Source organism: Leptodactylus fuscus, chromosome 1 (assembly GCF_031893055.1).
Source record: "Leptodactylus fuscus isolate aLepFus1 chromosome 1, aLepFus1.hap2, whole genome shotgun sequence".
NCBI classification, from domain to species: Eukaryota; Metazoa; Chordata; class Amphibia; order Anura; family Leptodactylidae; genus Leptodactylus; species Leptodactylus fuscus.
In genome coordinates, this window is record NC_134265.1 from 97,848,326 (window position 1) to 97,868,554 (window position 20,229).

The 20,229-nt window shown below is 39.5% G+C and overlaps 1 protein-coding gene across 1 annotated transcript in view; it reads left to right on the forward strand.

Annotated features, from left to right (window-relative positions):
* TMEM132B (transmembrane protein 132B) overlaps positions 1-20,229 on the forward strand; it is a 428,290-nt gene that overhangs the window by 100,587 nt on the left and 307,474 nt on the right. The window contains exon 2 of the mRNA XM_075274826.1: positions 2,288-3,167. Within this exon, the coding sequence (XP_075130927.1) occupies positions 2,288-3,167 (880 nt within the window). The remainder of the gene's footprint in view (positions 1-2,287; positions 3,168-20,229) is intronic.

Sequence of the window (20,229 nt, forward strand, 5' to 3'; positions counted from 1 at the left end):
AGTTGTTTGGTCATACAAAAAGGCATTATGCATGGCGTCCAAAAAAACAGCATTCCAAGAAAAACACATGCTACCCACTATAAAATTTGGTGGAGGTTCCATCATGCTTTGTGGCTGTGTGGCCATTGCCGGCATCGGGAATCTTGTTAAAGTTGAGGGTCGCATGGATTCCACTCAGTATCAGCAGATTCTTGAGAATAATGTTCAAGAATCAGTGGCGAAGTTGAAGTTACGCCGGGGATGGATATTTCAGCAAGACAATGATCCAAAACACCGCTCCAAATCGACTCAGGCATTCATGCAGAGGAACAATTACAATGTTCTGGAATGGCCATCCCAGTCCCCAGACCTGAATATCATTGAACATCTGTGGGATGATTTGAAGCGGGTTGTCCATGCTCGGCGACCATCAAACTTAACTGAACTTGAATTGTTTTGTAAAGAGGAATGGTCCAAAATCCCTTCATCCAGGATCCAGGAACTGATGAAAAGCTACAGGAAGCGACTAGAGGCTGTTATCTTTGCCAAAGGAGGATCTACTAAATATTAATGTCACTTTTCTGTTGAGGTGCCCATACTTTTGCACCGGTCAAATTTTGGTTTAATGCATATTGCACATTTTCTGTTAGTACAATAAACCTCATTTCAATCCTGAAATATTACTGTGTCCATCAGTTATTAGATATATCAAACTGAAATGGCTGTTGCAAACACCAAAATATTTAGAACTAAAAATGATTAAGATTAATAGGGGTGCCCAAACTTTTTCATAGGACTGTAAATGCTGGCGGTTTCAGCTGCCTGACCAAAGACACTTAACTTATATCTAATAGGTGTTCATTTAGAACAGGGGTGTTCAAATCAGAAACCCTTTTCAGGAACCTTGCCAGAGATTCTTTCTTTCATTGCAAAATGTAGAGTATAAGCAGTCAGTTCTACAGAGATGACAGTCCCCTAACTATAAGATAAATGGAATGAGTGTGCTTGACTAGGATATTGTAGAAAAATTGGTTCAAAGGGACCGGTAGATATTTGTACTTGTAAAATGAAATTCTTATCACTGGAATCTTTGCAAGACAGCAAATAATAATGATTAACCCTCGGCTCTGCTATTGTCGCCTCTGGTGTGGCAGTTAACAATGCCCAATAAAAGTGATTTAATCATGCTGTACTGGCGTGTAGTGTAATATCCAGTGCAATTGCTTTTATATATCATAGATCATATAAATTATGTTCATTGGAGAGATAGAAATACAGAGCTATCTACACACATTATAGATCACAATGAATATTGTCAATAAAACAGCATTTAATTTCATGTACAAGATGTATGGGTGCTAGTATTGGGTAAATATACTTTGCTAAGATCTGCAGAATTTGGAGTGCTGTGTGACAGCTATGTATCTGAAGACTTCAGTAATCCTTCTAAACTATGAGGAACAGAGAGATGAGACACATAAAATAACAGGATACATATCTTGAAACACTTTAAAACCGTCATATCTTTATTCTATTACATCTCTTTTATTGTGTTGAGTTTAGCGATAGCGTGCATAAGGAAACACATATATGAGTTATAATGCCAAAAAATCCATATAAGAAGATTAAAGTGGTTGTATCACAAATTAAATATATCCCCTATTAACCAGGGTTAATTGTCTGATCTTCGGGATCTGACCACTGGGACCCCCACTGCTCACAAAAACCAGGGTTCTCCAATCTGAATGATATGACAGTAATCTTTCTTCTCCATTCATCTCTATGGCACTGCTGAAGAGAACCCTAGTACAACACATGGCTATTGTATTTCTAGAAGTCCCATTGATTTGAATGAAGCAACATATTGTATACTCCATTTCAGTGGGGTACTCAGGACTTTTGATGTGTTGGGATGGTAAGCTAAGAAGTTCCTTTACAAATAACTATATTTTAAATTGTAGACAACAATTAAAAGTTTAACATTTTTGCATAGCTAATTAAAATTTAGCAGGGTTTAAAGATTTTTTCAAATTATGTTAGTGGTGGCAATCTTTTGTCTGGCTAGGGTACCAATGGATATGACTATGAATGCTGGAATGCCCTATTGTGTTCAGGTTATCCTCTCGTGTGTGTAATGTCTCTGTTTGATAACCTGTCTATAATAAGGAAATCATAGAAAAATTTTAGTTTAGGGTGAAAAAACCTCCTTAATAGGGCTGAGAACTAAAAAAGTGTTAACTCTGTTTAAACATTAGTTTTTGCCAGTTGAAGTTTCTAACCTTTATATCCTCTTTTTTCTCTTGTACAGTTACTGAAAGTCGGGTGACAATGGACAGTATACAGCGGTTTTCATCCGTCCCGGTGTATCTACCTGTGAGCTATCACATTTGTAATTCTGATGTCGCTTTCTTCCTTAAAGAGGCCAATCAAGACCTCATGAAAAACTCAAGCTTACAGTCCCGGACTGAGCCACTTTTCATATATAAAGCCAAGGTGCCACCGGCAATAAATGCCACTTATGGACCGTATTCAGCAGAACAAACTGTGCCAAAAAACGTGATCATTACCTCAAGCACTTTCAGTTCTACCAACAGGTTCACATTTAACTGGCACTTAAAGTCCCACATAATAGAGAGCTCTATATATTCTGACAAACCCAAAGTACAGGCTTTATTTTATATTACCGGAAAGGACTGGGAAGACTATCACACGTCTGAGAATTTGCCATGTGTCAGAATGGTTGCTGTATTGGAAAACCGGGAACTTTCAGCAAGTTGTAGACTCAAAGGACAGCTGGGGTTATGTGTAGCCGAGCTAGAGTTTCTGCCTAGTTGGCTAAGTACATCGTCTCCCACAGATGTATTTTCAGTTCCCCCACAAGGAATACCTATTGAACTGCACTACATTGTCTACACCACCAGAGAAGATGAAGAATGTTCCTCAGAGGAAGAAAAATGGTCAAATAGGATTCAACCTAACAAAGACACTGACCAAAAAATCTCAAGTGCTATGGAAAGGTTTGGCAGTGTAATTGTTTACCCCACTCAAGACACCATGAGAATGTCTGTGCTCCCAGTGGATAACAATATCCAAATTCGATACCCACCAGGCCCAGTGAAAGTAGGAGACATCGTAACATTCTTTGTATCAGTGGCAGGAAGCTCAATGATCCATCAATTCATGTTGAGGTATGTTGTACAGAATAAGAGAAGTTGAACATTTGTCAACGTGCTATTCATGTATACATCAATTGTAAAATTCAGGATTTTTGTTACCAGGGTTAGAAAACTGACAACAACAAAAACCTATGTTTCATCACTAAGGACACAAGAACACATTTTGACAGTGAGCTGACACTTCACTTGTATGCTTAGTGACTAGAGATGAGCGAACACTATTCGAAACAGCCATTTGGAATAGCACGCTTTCATAGAAATGAATGGAAGCGGCCGGCACGCAGACTTTGCCGACGTCCATTTCATTTCTATGGGAGCGTGCTATTCGAAACAGCTGTTTCGAATTGTGTTCGCTCATCTCTATTAGTAACCATGACCTATGTATTAGCATTTCAAATTGACCAGGTTTATATGGTGTATGAAGGGTTTCTGAAAAAGACAAAATAATCACCTACATGTGTTGGAATGTTTGCAGGTGATAGCACAAAACCTCAGAAGTAGTTCTATCCCAATTTCACGATCATTTCTGGCTATGTAAAGTACCTTTTACAAGCAGCACTTTTCTCTCCGCATGATTTGTGTGGACACTGCGTGGAAAACACATGGGCCCCATTTTAGTCTCTGGGATTGTGGTTTCTTAGCTAACCGCTTTGTAATGCTTTCGGTGGACTCCCCACAAGTGGACTCTCCGAATGGAATACCAAGCAGAGATGTGAGCCAGGCCTAAGTGTACACGTTCCACACAAGTAGGATATATTTAGATTTAGATGCTTATCTAATAGCAAATGGCATTATTGGTTCTCGTTTGTCTTTTGTCTACCAATTAATATCGGATATGACATATCTGTTAGGATCTTTTTTTTAATTTTTTTTTTATAAGTTATGAGAATTAGATTTCAGAGATGAGAGTTTTATCCAGAGGCTTATTCTGAATTCCTAATGTGTGCTAATTGGCATTTACTGTATATGAGATTTTTTTTTCTCTGGATCAACACTGTAAGATTATAGGTGAGTCCTATGAAAGTACAGCAGTCACTAAGGGGCTTTTAACCTGTATGTACACCTATTATGGTATAGGTCTTATGCTCATGGCCAGGCATCTGCTCTTAATGCCCAGGAGTGGAAAAACTCAGATCCTGAATATTAACTTCTTAGGTACCACTGTCAATAATCAGATATCAGCACTCCTGCCCGAGGCAATACCTAATAGATTGGGTTTTCACTGACAGCATAATACGCTGCACTCCATATGTGCACTGTATTACAATCAAACAATCCTCTTTAGGACTGAAAAAGAGGATAAAAAAAAACAGTAATGTAAAAAAAACTATTGAAAAACACAAACCCCAAAAATGCTTTGTTAATGAAAAAAATATGCACTTAATTGCTTTGTCCATAAATCTCCCCCAGGCTATGTAACAGGATCTTTATCCTGTAAATTCTGAAAGTAACACCAGAATTGCTGTTTTCTCTCTGTCCACCACCAAAGTAAAAGTTATAAAAAGACTTAGCTATTCCAAAATGGCACTAATAAAAACTACAGATCTTCCAGCAAAACACCTTCCCCCTCACTTATCATAGTTGGTTTCTGACACTGGCAATGCTATAGTTGTATTGACCCAAAAAATAAATTTATCATGTAATTTATGTGAATGGCACAAAATTTATAGCACATAAAGACAATGGTAGAACTGCTGTCACATAACCCAGGAGTTGTGACGTGGCCATGACCCCCGGGTCTATCATCTGTAGTTATCCAAGACCGGTAAGTAAATTACCAATCCCCGGACAACCCCTTTAATATATTTGTATTCAATACATAATATGTATTTATATATACACACTCCCCAAAATGGTGCTGTTAAACATTGCAACTGTCGTACAAAAACAAGCCCTCATACAGCTGAGAAGCCTGTCAGCAAAAGCAGCATATCAATCCTGTCCCGCAGATACATAGTATTTTCCTATGGTGAATCACAGGTTTGACAATATGCAAGTGAGCTCTTTAGAGCAGTGAGCAATGACCATACCCTTTTGATTCAAGGCGGCCCTAACCTATCTCAAGGTCCAAACCAGGCTGGTCACTAAGGGGTTAACTAAACCAAAGCATGTTCGTGAATTATGTGACACCAAGGGAAACTGGAACATCAGTTTTAAAGCACATAAAAACCCTTAGGCCTCAGGCACACAAATGTGACAAACTGTGTTAGACGCTAAGTCTCCATATAGCATCCCACAGCAAAAAAAGCACTTCGGGAAGCACTTTTCACAGAAAGTCCATAGAGGTTTCCTCTGTGGACTTTCTGCTTCCAATGTACCTACAGGGAAACTGCCGGCATTTCTGTAGGTATAATTGACATACTGCGGTTTCCAAAACCACAACAGTTTTGCAGATCACAACGTGACTGCTGTGTGTATTTTTCCACAAAGTGGGGATGGTAGAATCCCATCCACCTTGCTGTGACTATTTACGCCACGTGGGGCCCAAGCCTAACAGACCTTTTCTTAAAAGGGTTGTTCAGTTTCATATCAATGTTAGCTCTTTTGCTCATAATCACGTTAATTTACTTTATGCGTGAAGGGGATGTATGGAGAGCGCTCAGGAGCTGAGCTCTCTCCATATGTGGCAGATCCCAGCTGTATAATACAGCCAGGACCCGCAGCTAACAGTTGTGATCAGTGCTGACACCGATCGCATCTTTTAACACTTAGATGACGTAAATGCGGAGAATCCCAGGGTTGTCATTATATCCCTTCCTCTGGCAGCCTGTAATAGAAGGTAATGCATTGTACTATTCACTGCAATATATTAGTATTGCAGTGAATAGTATGACTGATCAGACCCCTAGGGTTCAAGGTCGCTAGGGGGTCAGAAATAAAAGTAAAAGAAAAATAAAAAAAAGTTTTTAAAAGTATAAAAGAAACACAAAAAATATAAAAGTTGCAATCACACCCCTTTCCCTATATCACACATAAAAATAAATAAATAATAATAACCATAAACATTTTAGGTGTCACTGCGCTCCAAAATGTCTGAGTTTTTAAAATATAAAAATATTTATCCCATATGGTGAAAAGTGTAGCGGGGAAAAAAAATCTAAATGACTAAATGACCAAACACTTTACCTCCTATAAAAAATGGAACAAAAAAAGATCAGACTGTCAGAACTTCCCGAAAATGGTGTAAATAAAAACGCCATCTTGTCCTGCATAAAAAAATGCCTTACCCAGCTCCATCCACATAAATATAATAAAGTTACAGGTCTAAGAACATGGCGACACAATTTTTTTTTCTCTGTTTTGCAAAATTTTACATTTTAAAAAATCTATCAAAACATTACAAATACTATATAAATTTGGTATTGCTATGATCATACTGACCTGCAGAATACAGGTTAAATGTCATTTTTTACTATATAATGAATGCGGTAAAAATTATACACATAAGAAATTGGCGCAATTGCATTTTTTTTCCAATTCCACCTCATTCAGAAATTTTTTTCCAGCTTCCCAGTATATTTTACAGGATATTGAGTGGTGCCATTACAAAGTAAAATTTGTCCTGCAAACAATAAGCCATCATGTGAACTGAAAAATGAAAAAATATGGCTCGTGGAATGGGGAAAGGGAAAAAACAGAAATTAAAATGTTAAGAGACAATTGTTATTGTTGGTATGATAAAATTTCTACTATTTTCCAATATACTTTCTGTATCACATGACCATGGACTGATTTTTATCTGCTGGAGGTAAAGCTGACTTAATGTAGCAAGCAGAGATCTAGAAAACCATGAGGAATTGATACAGAAAGTATATTGGAAAATTGTACAACTTTTTGTTATACAAACAATTACATGTATCTCTTAATATTGGTCTGAAACTGGATAGCCCCTTTAATATCTGTTACATATCCGTTTTAAGAAAAATAGAAGTCAATGGTCAGATACTCATGTCTGTTTTTTTAACAGATCATTTTGATAAACTGTTAAAAAATAGAACACGTTTTTATGCATGTCTGTTTTCACCGACAAATGGCCATTAAAAATAAATGAGTGGGTTGGGTCGAAAAAAAATAGACTAAGGCTATATTCAGACAATCAAGGCAGAAAACAGCTGTGCAAAAACAGGCCATTATTCATGGGCATCTTGCACCCAAGGTTCACCCATTTTCACGGATCCCCCATACATTACAGAGTATAGAAGGGATCAGTGAAAATGGACAAAAATCGAACTTGCCCTATATTCAAATGATCTATTACAACGGACCATCTAAATAACGGTAATGTCAATAATCCCTGTTCACTGACATTGAGTTTTATGCGGCTGTGTGACACCCATAAAAAATATGGACACCACATGGCCGTTATTCACTATCGTGTAAATATACACTAATGGAGTTCATCCATTAAAAACGGATCACAAAGTGATTCAAGACAGACATTAAAAATGGACAGACGTCAGAAAACTGATGAAAAATAACTGAGACACTGATAGAGAATAGATGTTAAATACTGACATTTTCATCCATTTTTAATGTTCATTCTTTCACTTGTGTATATGTACCTTTAACCTTTAGTAATAGATATTTCATCCCATTAACCACTCTTTATTCATAGAAATAGCTTAGAGGTGGTCACAACCCTCCCTTTAATTTCATCTATGAGTAGTAATATCTTACGGCCATTTTCTGCGAGTAGAATACACCTCATCCCTTCTCTGTAGCATCTCTGGCTTGTTCCGTTTTCTTACAAGAATACCGCACATACACATTTCATTCAACTCCTCTTTCTAATTTTATCTTGTGTTTGCATTACAATATTAAGGATATGGATGCTTTTGTTTGCTCTGTATATTTACTATGATCTGGAGAATATTTTTCTACATTGGCTAACAAGGAGATGAAACCTGAGTGCAGCTTCTTCAGAGATAACAAGCGACTCAGTATATTGCATTGTACTGTATCACACAAACAAATACAAAGAACTCGCAACCAATCACAGCACAGCTTTCATATCTTTTACTGCTCTTGAAAAATGAAAGCTGCACTGTGATTGGCTGCTTTGGGCAACAGAGACAGTTTTTCTTTTACAAAGTGTTCATAAATTTGTCCCAACTAAGTTTTTTCCGTTTCCACACTTGAAAAAGTGCTGCGTTTCTGCAATGTGGGGCTTTAGGCTGAGGAAAAGCAGTTTTTTTGTTGCAGTTTTTACTGCATTTTTTTGAGCCAAACCTAGGAGTGGCCACAAAAGGAGTGGGAAATATAAAGGAAGCATTTATAGTTCTCCTTTCTGCTCAACCCACTCCTGGCCTTGGTTCAAAAAAACGCAGCAAAATCTGCAACAAAAAAAGCTGCGTTTGTGCTACGTGGGGCTTTAGCCTTAGCCTCAAAAAGCAGCGCTTATGCAACTGTTTTATTTCTCCAATGTGTGGGTGACCAAAATCTCATCCACTTTGCAGGTACTGTAAAAAGCTTTGTTTTTTCCCACACTGCATAGCCAAAAATGCTGCATTTCTGCAACATGGTTGATAATAGTGTTGGATTGGAATGTCTAAACTTACCAATGGAATTGTTTCTAGGGGCCCACCACCACCAGGACCCCTGCAGATCAGCTGTACTGACACAGCGCGACTAGAGGTAACAATGCCATGCTACTCACCCGCCATATGATGTGCACCACTGAACTACCTAAACCCACCTCTACACTATGTATGGCAAGTGATCAGTGTGACCCACAACTGTGGTTATCAAAAATATGGTGAGTCAGCAGCAGACAGCCCAGCATGGACACACTGGAAACTATGTGTTCTAGCAAATATCTGATCTGCGGGGTCCTAACAGTCTAACATATCTAAGAGGGGGGTCTACCACCCAGGGCCCCTGCTGATCAACTGTTTGAAGGGACCATGGTGCTTTTGCGAGAGCCCTCACCCTTCGCTATTTATATTACACTGGTTTATTTGAGTAATATCACACGTCTGCTATAAAGTAGATGGTGTGTGATGTAAACAATGAAGGGGCCCTACAAAGTGTAATATGCTCACTATAGTCACCACACAGTATAATATGTTTCCTATTGGCCCCCACAAAGTATAATATGCTCCATTATGGCCCCTCACACAGTATAATATGCTGCACAGTGACCCCAAACAGTATAATATGCTTCACAGTGACCCTAATACAGTATGCTATGCTCCACAGTGGCCCCCACATTGCATAATATGCTCGATAGTGGACCCAAACAGTATAATATGCTCCTCAGTGGACCCATACTGTAAAATATGCTCCACAGGGACTCCACATAGTATAATATGCTACCCACAGTGGCCCACACAGTATAAAATGATATCAAGAGTCCCCTTTAACCCGCTTCAGGTGAATCCCACAAAATGCGATGAATATTTGTGAGGTTCAGCACTCTGATTAGTTTCAGTGCTATTATTATACACTGGCGTCACCTCAGACCCCAGCGTATAACAATTAGAGGAACCAGGGGAGGTTATGGAAAATAAACACTTATACTCACCTTACCTCACCTCTCTTGGGCATCTCGGATTGGGGACCTGATTGGGCCGACTAAAGTCAGGGGGCCCTCTGGTGAAAAATAGGTTCCCCGGTGGGCCAGTCCGACCCTGGTCAATAACATGTACTATATAGTATATGTAATGAGCTGTCATAACAGATAACCTAAGAAAAACAAGCACCTGTTTACCGTTCCTGTTCTGAGCAAGATCACATTTAGGTTCCCACAGTGTGAATCAATCCTTCTACAACTTGCATGTAAGGTTGTGGAAGCAACCCTCTTTCTGAAATGGGGTGTTTTTGGCTCCAGTTCGCTATGTGAGACCTTAGCCTCAAAGTGCTTTTCTGTCCCCAAATTGAATTTTCTTACTGATGACTTATTCCATACTGATGGAGACACCACTATGCAGTGGAGATACTTAACCTTTTGACAAGGGGCTATGTATTTTAGAATTGGCAAGAAACATATATCTTAAGTTTCAGTAATAGGGTTAAATTTTGGAAAATGTACTTGATTTTGACTGATAAGTTCCAGATGATATTCATTTAGTTCTCTATTAACACCTTCATAGAAGTAGGGTTAGTGGGTTACTGGCAGCCATGGGCCATTGCTAGTGTGCTCATGCGGTCACCATCAGCAAAGTGGCTGCACTATAGAGACTCATTCCTGTTGTAAGCGCTGAGATTGCAAATCTCCAATTATCCAAAGGACAGGTTTTTTTAATGAATGTATAATGGTTATGGTGTATTATTTGTACCAAATTGCAACAATATAAAATATAAGAATCATAATTATTCCAAATGAATTAATTGAGTGTTTGCCACTGAGCTGAGACATACAGAAAGACCCCCTAATGGTTAATTACAATAATTACCAGACTGTTCCGTTAATGATCTCTCAGTATTGGGTGGAGTTACCGCCTGTTCATGTCAATTCACGTATAGATGGAGGTGTGTACATGCAAAATATCTTTTCACTTATAACTTTATATAAAGACGCCAACTATTGAACCAAACAGGGAAAATATATTCAGTACAAACCTGCTGGCATTACTGCAGATAGGCAGAGGTTTCCTTACATTGCACTTTTCTATTTGCTTTAATTGATGCATTTGTTTCTTAAAAGCCTGAAGTTTTTTGAGACAGCTCTCCAGGTTATTTAACCACTTCAAAGTCATACGTAATGTGAGGAAACTGTTAAAGCGCAGTCCAGTTACGCCAGAAACTGTCAGTGTATTATTTTTCTGACTCGGTCACAGTCTTTCAGACAGTAATAGGATCGGATTAGCCAATTTTAATTAGTTTCCTTTTCAAAAGATTCGCTCATATTTTCCCTTTTTTAATTTTTTTTCCATTCGGTAGATCTAACCAATTATCTTCAAACAAGTTTTCCTTCCATTAATGTTTTTTTGTTTCATTTCTAATGTCACAAGGACAGCAGCAAGGAGACATAGACAGTCTTATACAGATGCTGCACCCCATTGGCTTGCTTCATTAGCAGCAAATCTGTGACGGTAAGAGGAGGCATTGCCTTCATTCCCATCTATGGTAGGTCTTACTTAATGCTAAAACCTTGTCTTTCTATCTGAGCCATCTTTTCCTGTATATAATACGGCTTTATTTAAGTAGAATGGTCTGATTTTATAAAATTCTGACTTTTGTACCAATCACTTTAATGCTGGTCTGTACAAAATTATAGAAAATAGAAACTGTAGATTAACATATAAAGATGTTGACATAACAACATATATTTAGACCCTGGAACAGACTCACCCCAGAACATGCTCACTAAATTTAATAGACCCCCGAAACGAGACCCCCATATTTATCAGACCTCAGACCTGGACCACTAAATTAAACACATCCTGGGCCAGACTTGTTACATTTATCAAACTTGAAACCAGTCCCCTGAGGCTTGGTTCACATCTGTACACGCGTTTCCATTCAGGGGGTCCACTTGGGGACCCCTTAACAGAAACCTAATCTGCATAACTATAATGGAGTCTGCGTGGTTTCCGTTCGGTTTCAGCACGAAAAGGGCAAAAAATGCAGAGAGAAATGCACTGCTTGCAGTGCTTTTCACTCTGCATTTTTGATTAGGAGAGGCAAACAAAATGCCTGTACTGAGACCGGACACAGTTGTGAACCGAGCCTAAGGGTCCATTCACATGGAGGAAAATGGCGCTGAATTTGGTGCAGAATTTCAGCGCTGAAAAAAATGCCTCCCATTGATTTCAATGGGTTCCTTTTTCTGCTAGCAGGATTTCTGCTGGCAGAAAATTCTGCTAGCAGAAAAAGGAACCCATTGGGCTAGTTCACACAGGGCTACTGACCGTGTATTTTGGTCCTGATTTTGACGCGGGAAGTGCGTCAGAATCATTACCAAAATGCGCCTGCCGTGGCTAGCTGTGACTGTCGCGGGTTCTGACAGTCGCAACTTCCCGCTCCAGAGTATGGGCCTAGTCCCTAGGGATTGCCTTGACGCCGATGCGCCACAGTGATTTCCACCGCGACGTCCACCTCAAGAAAAGGCAGCTCATTTCTTTTTCCTGCGAGCGGGAACAAACCGCTTGTGGAAAAAAGATCGCTAGCGGTCTACATAGACCTCTATTGTGAGGGGGCGGGTTTTGAGGAGGATTCAGTGGAAAAATCCGCCCCCTCTTGCCCCGTGTGAACTAGCCCATTGAAGTCAATGGGAGGCTTTTTTTTATCAATGCTGAAATTCAGCACCAAATTCAGCACCATTTTCCTCCGTGTGAATGGACCCTAAATCTATCAGGCCCCAGACTAGGTCCCCAAATTTCTTAGTCCCCTCTAAATTTTTTCAGACTAGGCCTCCTAAATTAATCAGACCCACAGGGGACAATCTAATCATGGAGTCCAGCTGTTGAGACTCCCACTGATTATGAAAATGGGATCCTGTATGAATGGAACTGCTGTCCGCACATGTGCAGTGCTGCTCCAATCATCTCTATCAGACTGCAGATGAGAAATTGAGTGCATTCTCCAGTTGTCCTATGAAACTGAATGCTTCTCAATTTATATGGGGCATACGGGATCCTCAATATCTGGATCGGTGGGGTTCCCAGCAGTTGGCCCTCACACACTCAGAAAGTTATTCCCCATGCAGTGAGGTACCCATTGAAATTAAAGTAAGGAGTGGTCACAAGAGAGAGGACAAGTATAAGGCTACATTCAGATGACCAAGATGTCAAATGGCCATACCCCATGTATTTGAGTGTATGGAGGAATCTGTGAAAAAGGCAAAAAATGGCACATGACCTATATTTTGACGGTGTGAGACAAAGGACCATCAAAATAACAGTCACGTGAATAGCCCTCATTCACTGACATTTAATTTAACGCTGCTCTGTAGATTTACTTCTTTTTGTATCTACTCTTAACTTTGGCCACAAAAATCTGTATCCAAGACTGCACTAAAACATGATGATAAACTACAAACTGATGCATTTTATCACACCAATACAAATCTGAAGTGACCCTATTAGGACAGAATGAATATTGGGGTGTATTAAGAGATAACATTAGACAAAATGGAAGTAATCAATTAAAATGATAGTAAATTGGAAGCCTAATGGTCACATAGACTGTAAAAGGGAAGTCTACGCAATACAGCCACGTGAGGATTTGTTTTTCCAAGATACAATCAAATAATAGCTTAGTTAAAACTGACAAAAGCGTATGTTTGCCAGTACTTGTCTGCCAGGTGTACTACCTCGGGGAATATTTCAGCTGAATACACCGTACAATTGTGTCACATGGGGCTTTATAATGTCTATAAGTGATCTTCATCAGCTGCTTTTGTGTTGCTTGTGTTTATTGTATGCTCTGTATAACAGAATCTTCTTATGAGGCTAAGCCATGTTACGTAGCTCTTTTTGTTGCAGATTTCAAAGGTTTTTTGTTTTTGTTTTTTGAGCCAAGGCAGGAGTAGATTGAGAAGAAGTGAGAAGTATACGTGCTTCTTTTGTATTTTCCATGACTTCTGTAGCCACTCCTATGTCTTTTCCACAAAGTGGGGCCTTAGCCTGAACATCATGTCCCATCCATAGAGAACTTTATTGGAGATGAATGCTTATAGCATGTATTGGCTACAGCAAATAATGTACAGCAAATAATGGCAATTTATTGTAAAGTAACAAGTTATATCTTTTCCAATATACTTTATGTAGTAAGTTCTTGTGGTTTTTAAAAGGGTTGCTTGAGTATTTTTTTTAAGCCTGTAGGTGCTATAAATGTGACTAGTAAAATAAAAAATATATATTAACCTATATCCAGTCCTCCACAGCTAAATAGTATGGGGCAAATAAACTAATATTGTCTAACTTTTGCAAAGTTAGACTGGACAGTCTTAAACTTTTAAGATGTTATTATTCACCCCCATTTTGAGATGATCTGCCTACCTGCCAGACAAGGAGCAGAAACTGTTTAAAAGTATCTAAAAAACATAGAGAATTAGGTCTAAATCATGTACACCAGTTTTCTGGTGCAAATTATATCACAATTCTAATCTACATATTCTGATATATGGTGCATTTTTATTACTTTTTTGTGCCCCAGGTTTTTCAGATCCCACGGCCCATACAGTGCTTGATCAGTATCTTGGTAATCTATGGATGCAAATTACAATAAGCAGACGTCAGAGTACAAGTCCTTGGGATTAAATTACAATAAGTAAACTGTCCATATCAGGAGTAGCTGCTGTATGAACTGAAAACCAGGAAGTGGGAGGGGAGAGGACACTGGACATCTGGAGAAACCCTGAGGAGCGAAAACCTCAAGAATGGTGGCAGTATTATAAAAGCAATAATATAACAAAAACTACCACAATACAGTAGACATATAGTGGTCAGATACTAGTATCTACATAGATGATGTAAAGAATATTATCACATTGGAGACTGTACAAGCGAATATAGTACTGATCAGAGGCATTCACAGACAGGAGTCATAATAGTTACTAAAGATCTGTATGCTCTCTTGACATATATTAGTAAATAATTAGTAACAGTCCTGGAGACCCTTTTTTCCAATATTCCTCTAGAACATGAATGAATAAATGGTCAACTGGATGCTACCATTCATCTGGTCAGAAGGCTGTGTACAGTATGCTAGTGCGCAGACATCATGGGTAGTATTAGACTATAGGGACACATGCTATTGTAAAAAGAATGATAACACTGAATTGTCTTTTAGGCCTATGTTACAAAATACTTTCTGCATCACTGTTCATTAATTTACGTATTGAGTGACAGGTGCTGTCCACAAGATTGCTTGCAATTCAGTGTATTGCTATTATAAGCTGTAGATCCATAATTAAAGTATAGCTGCTTCAGAATTCTTATCCCTTAATGGAATTTAATCTTATAGAAAAGCCAGAAGAAGTGACAAACCATCTATAAATTGAGTGATACAAGTGATACCTTCTCTGATTACAGATATTCTCTTTCCTTTTCTTCTCTGTCTGGCTCAGACCAGCATAATTCCTGCTGAGAAATCTTTGGGTTAGCTTTTGCAGTCTTTCCCAGCCTCTATTAACAACACCAATAAATTCAGATCAACCCCATAAATTAGGAACCCTTTATACACTATACTTTCTCACTCCAAGGCTCTTCAGCTCTAGGCTCTGCTGAAAACATGGTCCTAACACTGGTAGTACCAGGACATAGTATGTGCCAGTTTTAGTACATATAGAGACACCCAATCTAAGAGCAAGGAATGTAAATATTGTCACCTGTTAGTGGATAAACCCGAAAAAGTTGAAATTAATGCAGGGTCTTGCTGAGCAAGTCTGTTCTATGTCTGTATAAAGCTTTGTACTGTATATCCCCATTATGGCTGCAGCACACTTTGAGTTTGCCTTTGACGTTGTGGGCGCATGCAATAAGGAGAAGTCTGCACCTCTCCCCTATCTATTACTGATACTGTTCTGCCATTCTGCCAGGAATAATTGTACAAGAGCAAACAAATAGCTGAGGAAGGCTCAAGTGACAAAAAAATTGAAGATCAAGGATCATTGGACTGTAAATACAGGGCAAATACATGGCAAATACATGCACACGTAATACAACTAAAACACAGGAAAAGAAACTATGTCTGCAATTAGGAAAACTGCTTGCTGTCTGTGAATAGTATCTGATATGCAATTACACAAGCAGCCAGAAGTATATACAAGCAGGGGCGTAACTACCGGTGTAGCAGCAGTAGTGGCTGCCACAGGGCCCAGGACATTAGGGGGCCCGGTGACAGCTGCTAGCACTGCATTTTTTTTTTTTTGGTTTTTTTAATAGGCTGTAGTAACTCCAGCAGGTAACTGGCCCGGATAAGTGATGCCACGGGCCCCACAAACACTATTATTACACTTGGGAGTCTTTTCAGAGTATAACGATTGGAGGCCCAGGAGAGGTAAGGGAACATAAAACAAACAGTGTTACTTTTCTCTCCGGGCAGGCTTCGGTCCTACTTGTGGGATGTTCCTGACATCACATGACCAGGGCCTGTGTCCTTTGCGTTGCGATGCAGGCCCCCCGGGTCACGTGACATCCCGGATGTCATTGAAGATGGCCGCCATTAGCAGGGAGCGCAGAGATAGGTAAGTAACCATGGTTTTTTAAATTTTTGTATCCATCCTAGGTCTCCGATTATTATACTCTGGGGTCTTAAAAGATCCCAGAGTATAATAATTGTTAATGGGTGTCCACAATGGGGCATAATACTGGGTGAAGGGGCCACTATGGGGTATAATGCTGTGGGCAGGGGCCACTATGGAGTATATTACTGCGTATAGGGGCCACTATGGGGTATAATACTGTGTGCAGGGGCTTCTATGGGGCATAATAGTGCACGCAGGAATGCGGAGGGCGGGGGGGGGGGGCGGTCTGAGTCTTCGGTGTCAGTCGGGGGGGGGGGGGGGGCATGTCAAAAATTCGCCACGGAGCCCCGCCATTCCTAGTTAAGCTGCTGTATACAAGTAAGCTGTGAGATTTGTAGAATATTCAGTTATTTGCACAGTACAGTTTATAGACGTGTGTGGTGTATAGGAGGAGAATCGTCCCCTCCCCTCTACATTCACTGTATGAAAAGAGAAAAGCACCTCACACCTCCATTCATAGTGATTACATCTTACTTATCTAACGTATCTATGTATCTAACAACAGGAAGTGAACTTCTATTCAGCTAGAAGAGGGGCACCTCGTGGCAGGAACTTTAGAGAGGCTTTTCATGCAGAAGCAGCTACATTCTTAATTAAAGTGCACTACATTTTGGTGCAGAATAACATGCTCTATGAAAGGAGATTAAATTGTGAACAATAGTATTAATTTAAATGCGTCTGTTATAATAACCTTTTATGTTTTCTATCCAGTGACAAAAATCTTCTTGGTTATGTGATGGACAGTTACAGTTATTAGAGTTCTGTCTTGTAACAAGTTCTGCACCGGTATGTCCATCACATTGTCAGGACCTGATTTTTATGCTGTAGAAGAAAACAATAAAGGCTACTATTAACAGACTGCAAGCATAGATCCTGTAAACTATAAATAATTGAGACAGAAAGTAATACTCCTTTAATCGCAGATCCAGAATCACCGAAGAAAAGTGTGCACATACCTGTATTCTATCTGCGATTTACAAAACTGTTATGCAAACTGGAATTATTTCTGTTTTTTTTATGTACAGACAACTACCGAACTTGTAGATAAAATTCGGTTATATTGGCTACATTTGAGTTTGCAAAAATGGGACTATATACTTTCCATAGTGACCAGGGTGACCTGGTCTGCACAGGAACCTGTCTACATGGAAAATTTCCAAGCAGATACATAGTCTCCTAAGGTAGAGATTACTCTGAATATAGTACCTACAGTAAGTGCAGTTACCTTCCCTTTAATTGATCTCTCTCTCTATATATATGTATAAGGTTTCCTATATCGTGGTTTATAAAATAGAACATGGGCTTTACCATGTGTACTGAATTTGTATTCACAGAATACCTATCAAACACCACATCTGGCCTTCAGTTTATTTACCCCTGTTAATACAGTCAGTCGGCAAAATGATGAAAGAAAAGAGCTATTTTATTGGAGCTGGTTTACATGATATAAGTTCTCTGCTGTATTGATGAATACCAATTGGAGATATTCAGTGGCTGTTCTTAAGTTCAAAAGGAAAATTGCCCCTAAGTTATCTCTTTGAAGACTTCATCATCAGCCCCCTGCACTACTGTCTGATAATGTATCACGTGCCCTAGTCTAGCCCTTTCGGATTTCCAGAATTTATCATGCTGGTGTTTGATTTTTCATGGTTATACTTTTGCTCTGCATACAATTAAACTTATTTATTTCAACATGTCTTTCTCATAAGATGTGTGTGTGTGATATACAGTATACGACTCATAAAAAGAAAATTACACATTGAATGAAATGGTATAATAGGGTTAATACATATCCTGAGAAATTGATATACAATATTTTTCTGTTTATTTAAAGAGGACCTTTCACCGATTTGGGCACAGGCAGTTCTATATACTGCTGGAAAGCTGACAGTGCGCTGAATTCAGCACACTATCGGCTTTCCCGATCTGTGCCCGGTGTAAAGCGCTATCGGTCCCGGTACCGTAGCGCTTTACAGTCAGAAGGGCGTTTCTGACACTTAGCCAGGGACGCCCTTCTGCCCAGCAGTGCCTATCGTGCTGTACAGTGTGAGCGGGGAGGAACGCCCCCTCCCCTCCTGATAATACTCGTCTATGGACGAGCGCTGTGAGCAGAGGGAGGGGGCGTTTCTCCCCACTCAGACTCTACAGCGCGATAGGCTGACACTAAAGGCTGACACCTTCTGACACTAAAATGCTACGGTACTGGGACTGATAGCGCTTTACACCGGGCACAGATCGGGAAAGCCGATAGTGCGCTGCATTCAGCGCACTGTCAGCTTTCCAGCAGTATATGGAACTGCCTGTGGGCAATCTGATGAAAGGTCCTCTTTAAAGAAGACAGTTCAGCTCTCCTGGTATGTTTTTTAAGTAAACCATCATATTTCCCATGAAAATATAAATCTGGACCTCTTATCTAGGAATTTATGAATAAATTGACAACTCTATGTTACCATTCCCTTTGTCAAAGGTGTGTGTTTCTGCAACTCACCTCAAAATGTCTTTCTCATAAGATATAGTAAATTATAAGTCTTAAAGTAAGATATGGAATTGAATGTTGCAATACATTTCCTGAGGACATATGCGTATATTAGGAGTAACAATATTTTTGGCAACTACTGTATTTTTCAGACAATAAGATGCACTTTTGGGGTAAAATGGGGGTGCGTCATATAGTCTGAATGTGGAGGACAGAGAAGCAGAATTGCAGTTTTTGCCACGCTTCTGCAGTGGCAGGAGTGTGGCGATGCTGTGGGCCCGGCAGCTAGAACCCTCCCCGGGATCCGTGGATGCTGGGCCTGTAAAGCTAATGGCAGCCGCTCTATTTCAGCAACTGGGTCTCCGCTGTAACATACAGCGGAGACACCTGCCATTAGTTCTTAAAGTCTCCCCTAAAGTTTAAGAATATCCCCCAGGGTCGGTCTCCATCGGCCCCATACCTGTAAAGTTGCAGGCCGGCTCCTTTGCGGCTAGACCGCAGGAGCTGACCTGTTCCTATGACAGCCGGGAGCCTCCTGAAGGCTCCCAGGCCTGTCATAGCAATATTACTATTGATCTATGACCAGCCTCTATAGTAATGTACAGAATCTCCCATAGATGGCAATACCGTTTATTTTTTCACCGTTCTGCCTATGATATAAATAAAAGGTGATCTAAGCAATAAACATTTCCCAAAATGGTATAACTAAAAAGTACATCTGTTCCCACAAAAAATCGCTCTATGCCCTGTACAGCTGCAGGGTCAACTGTCAATGTGGCCTTGCAGCTGTTACAAAACAACTCCCATATATTAAATATTTTACCATTTTTTTGCTTTAAATTTTTTTCCCCTATTTTCCTCCTCTAAAACCTAGGTCTTATAGTCCGAAAAATACGGTATATTACTTATATTTTGCATTTTCTTTTATTAATTTTAGCTTCTGCAGATTCTGTCTGTAGTTTGCATTTCTCTATGAGCTGGTTGGTGGAGACTAGCTGTATACACAACAAACAGTAACTAAAGGAGAATCTTCTCTATAACTCTCTTTGTCTCTTAGAAAAAGCCCCAAGACCTTACAGGACATATAGTATATAGAGAAGTAGATTAACCTGTGAATAAAGCAATTGGACTGCTAAAGACTATCGCTAACTGTAAAACGACTTTTCATATAACAGAATATAATAAAATCTAAAATTATATGATAAAAAAAAGAATATAAAAAAACTTTGCAATATATCTTATGAAATAGATATATTTTCTTTTTCACATTATTGGCTGCTTTCCTTATCGTCACTCACACTGTTTAACTGTTTACAATCCAGAACACAGAAACCGATGGAGAGGGGAGGGGGGAGAAGGAGGATGTTGCAATCTCTCTTTGGTAAGGAGGCAGTTCAGTAAAGGAG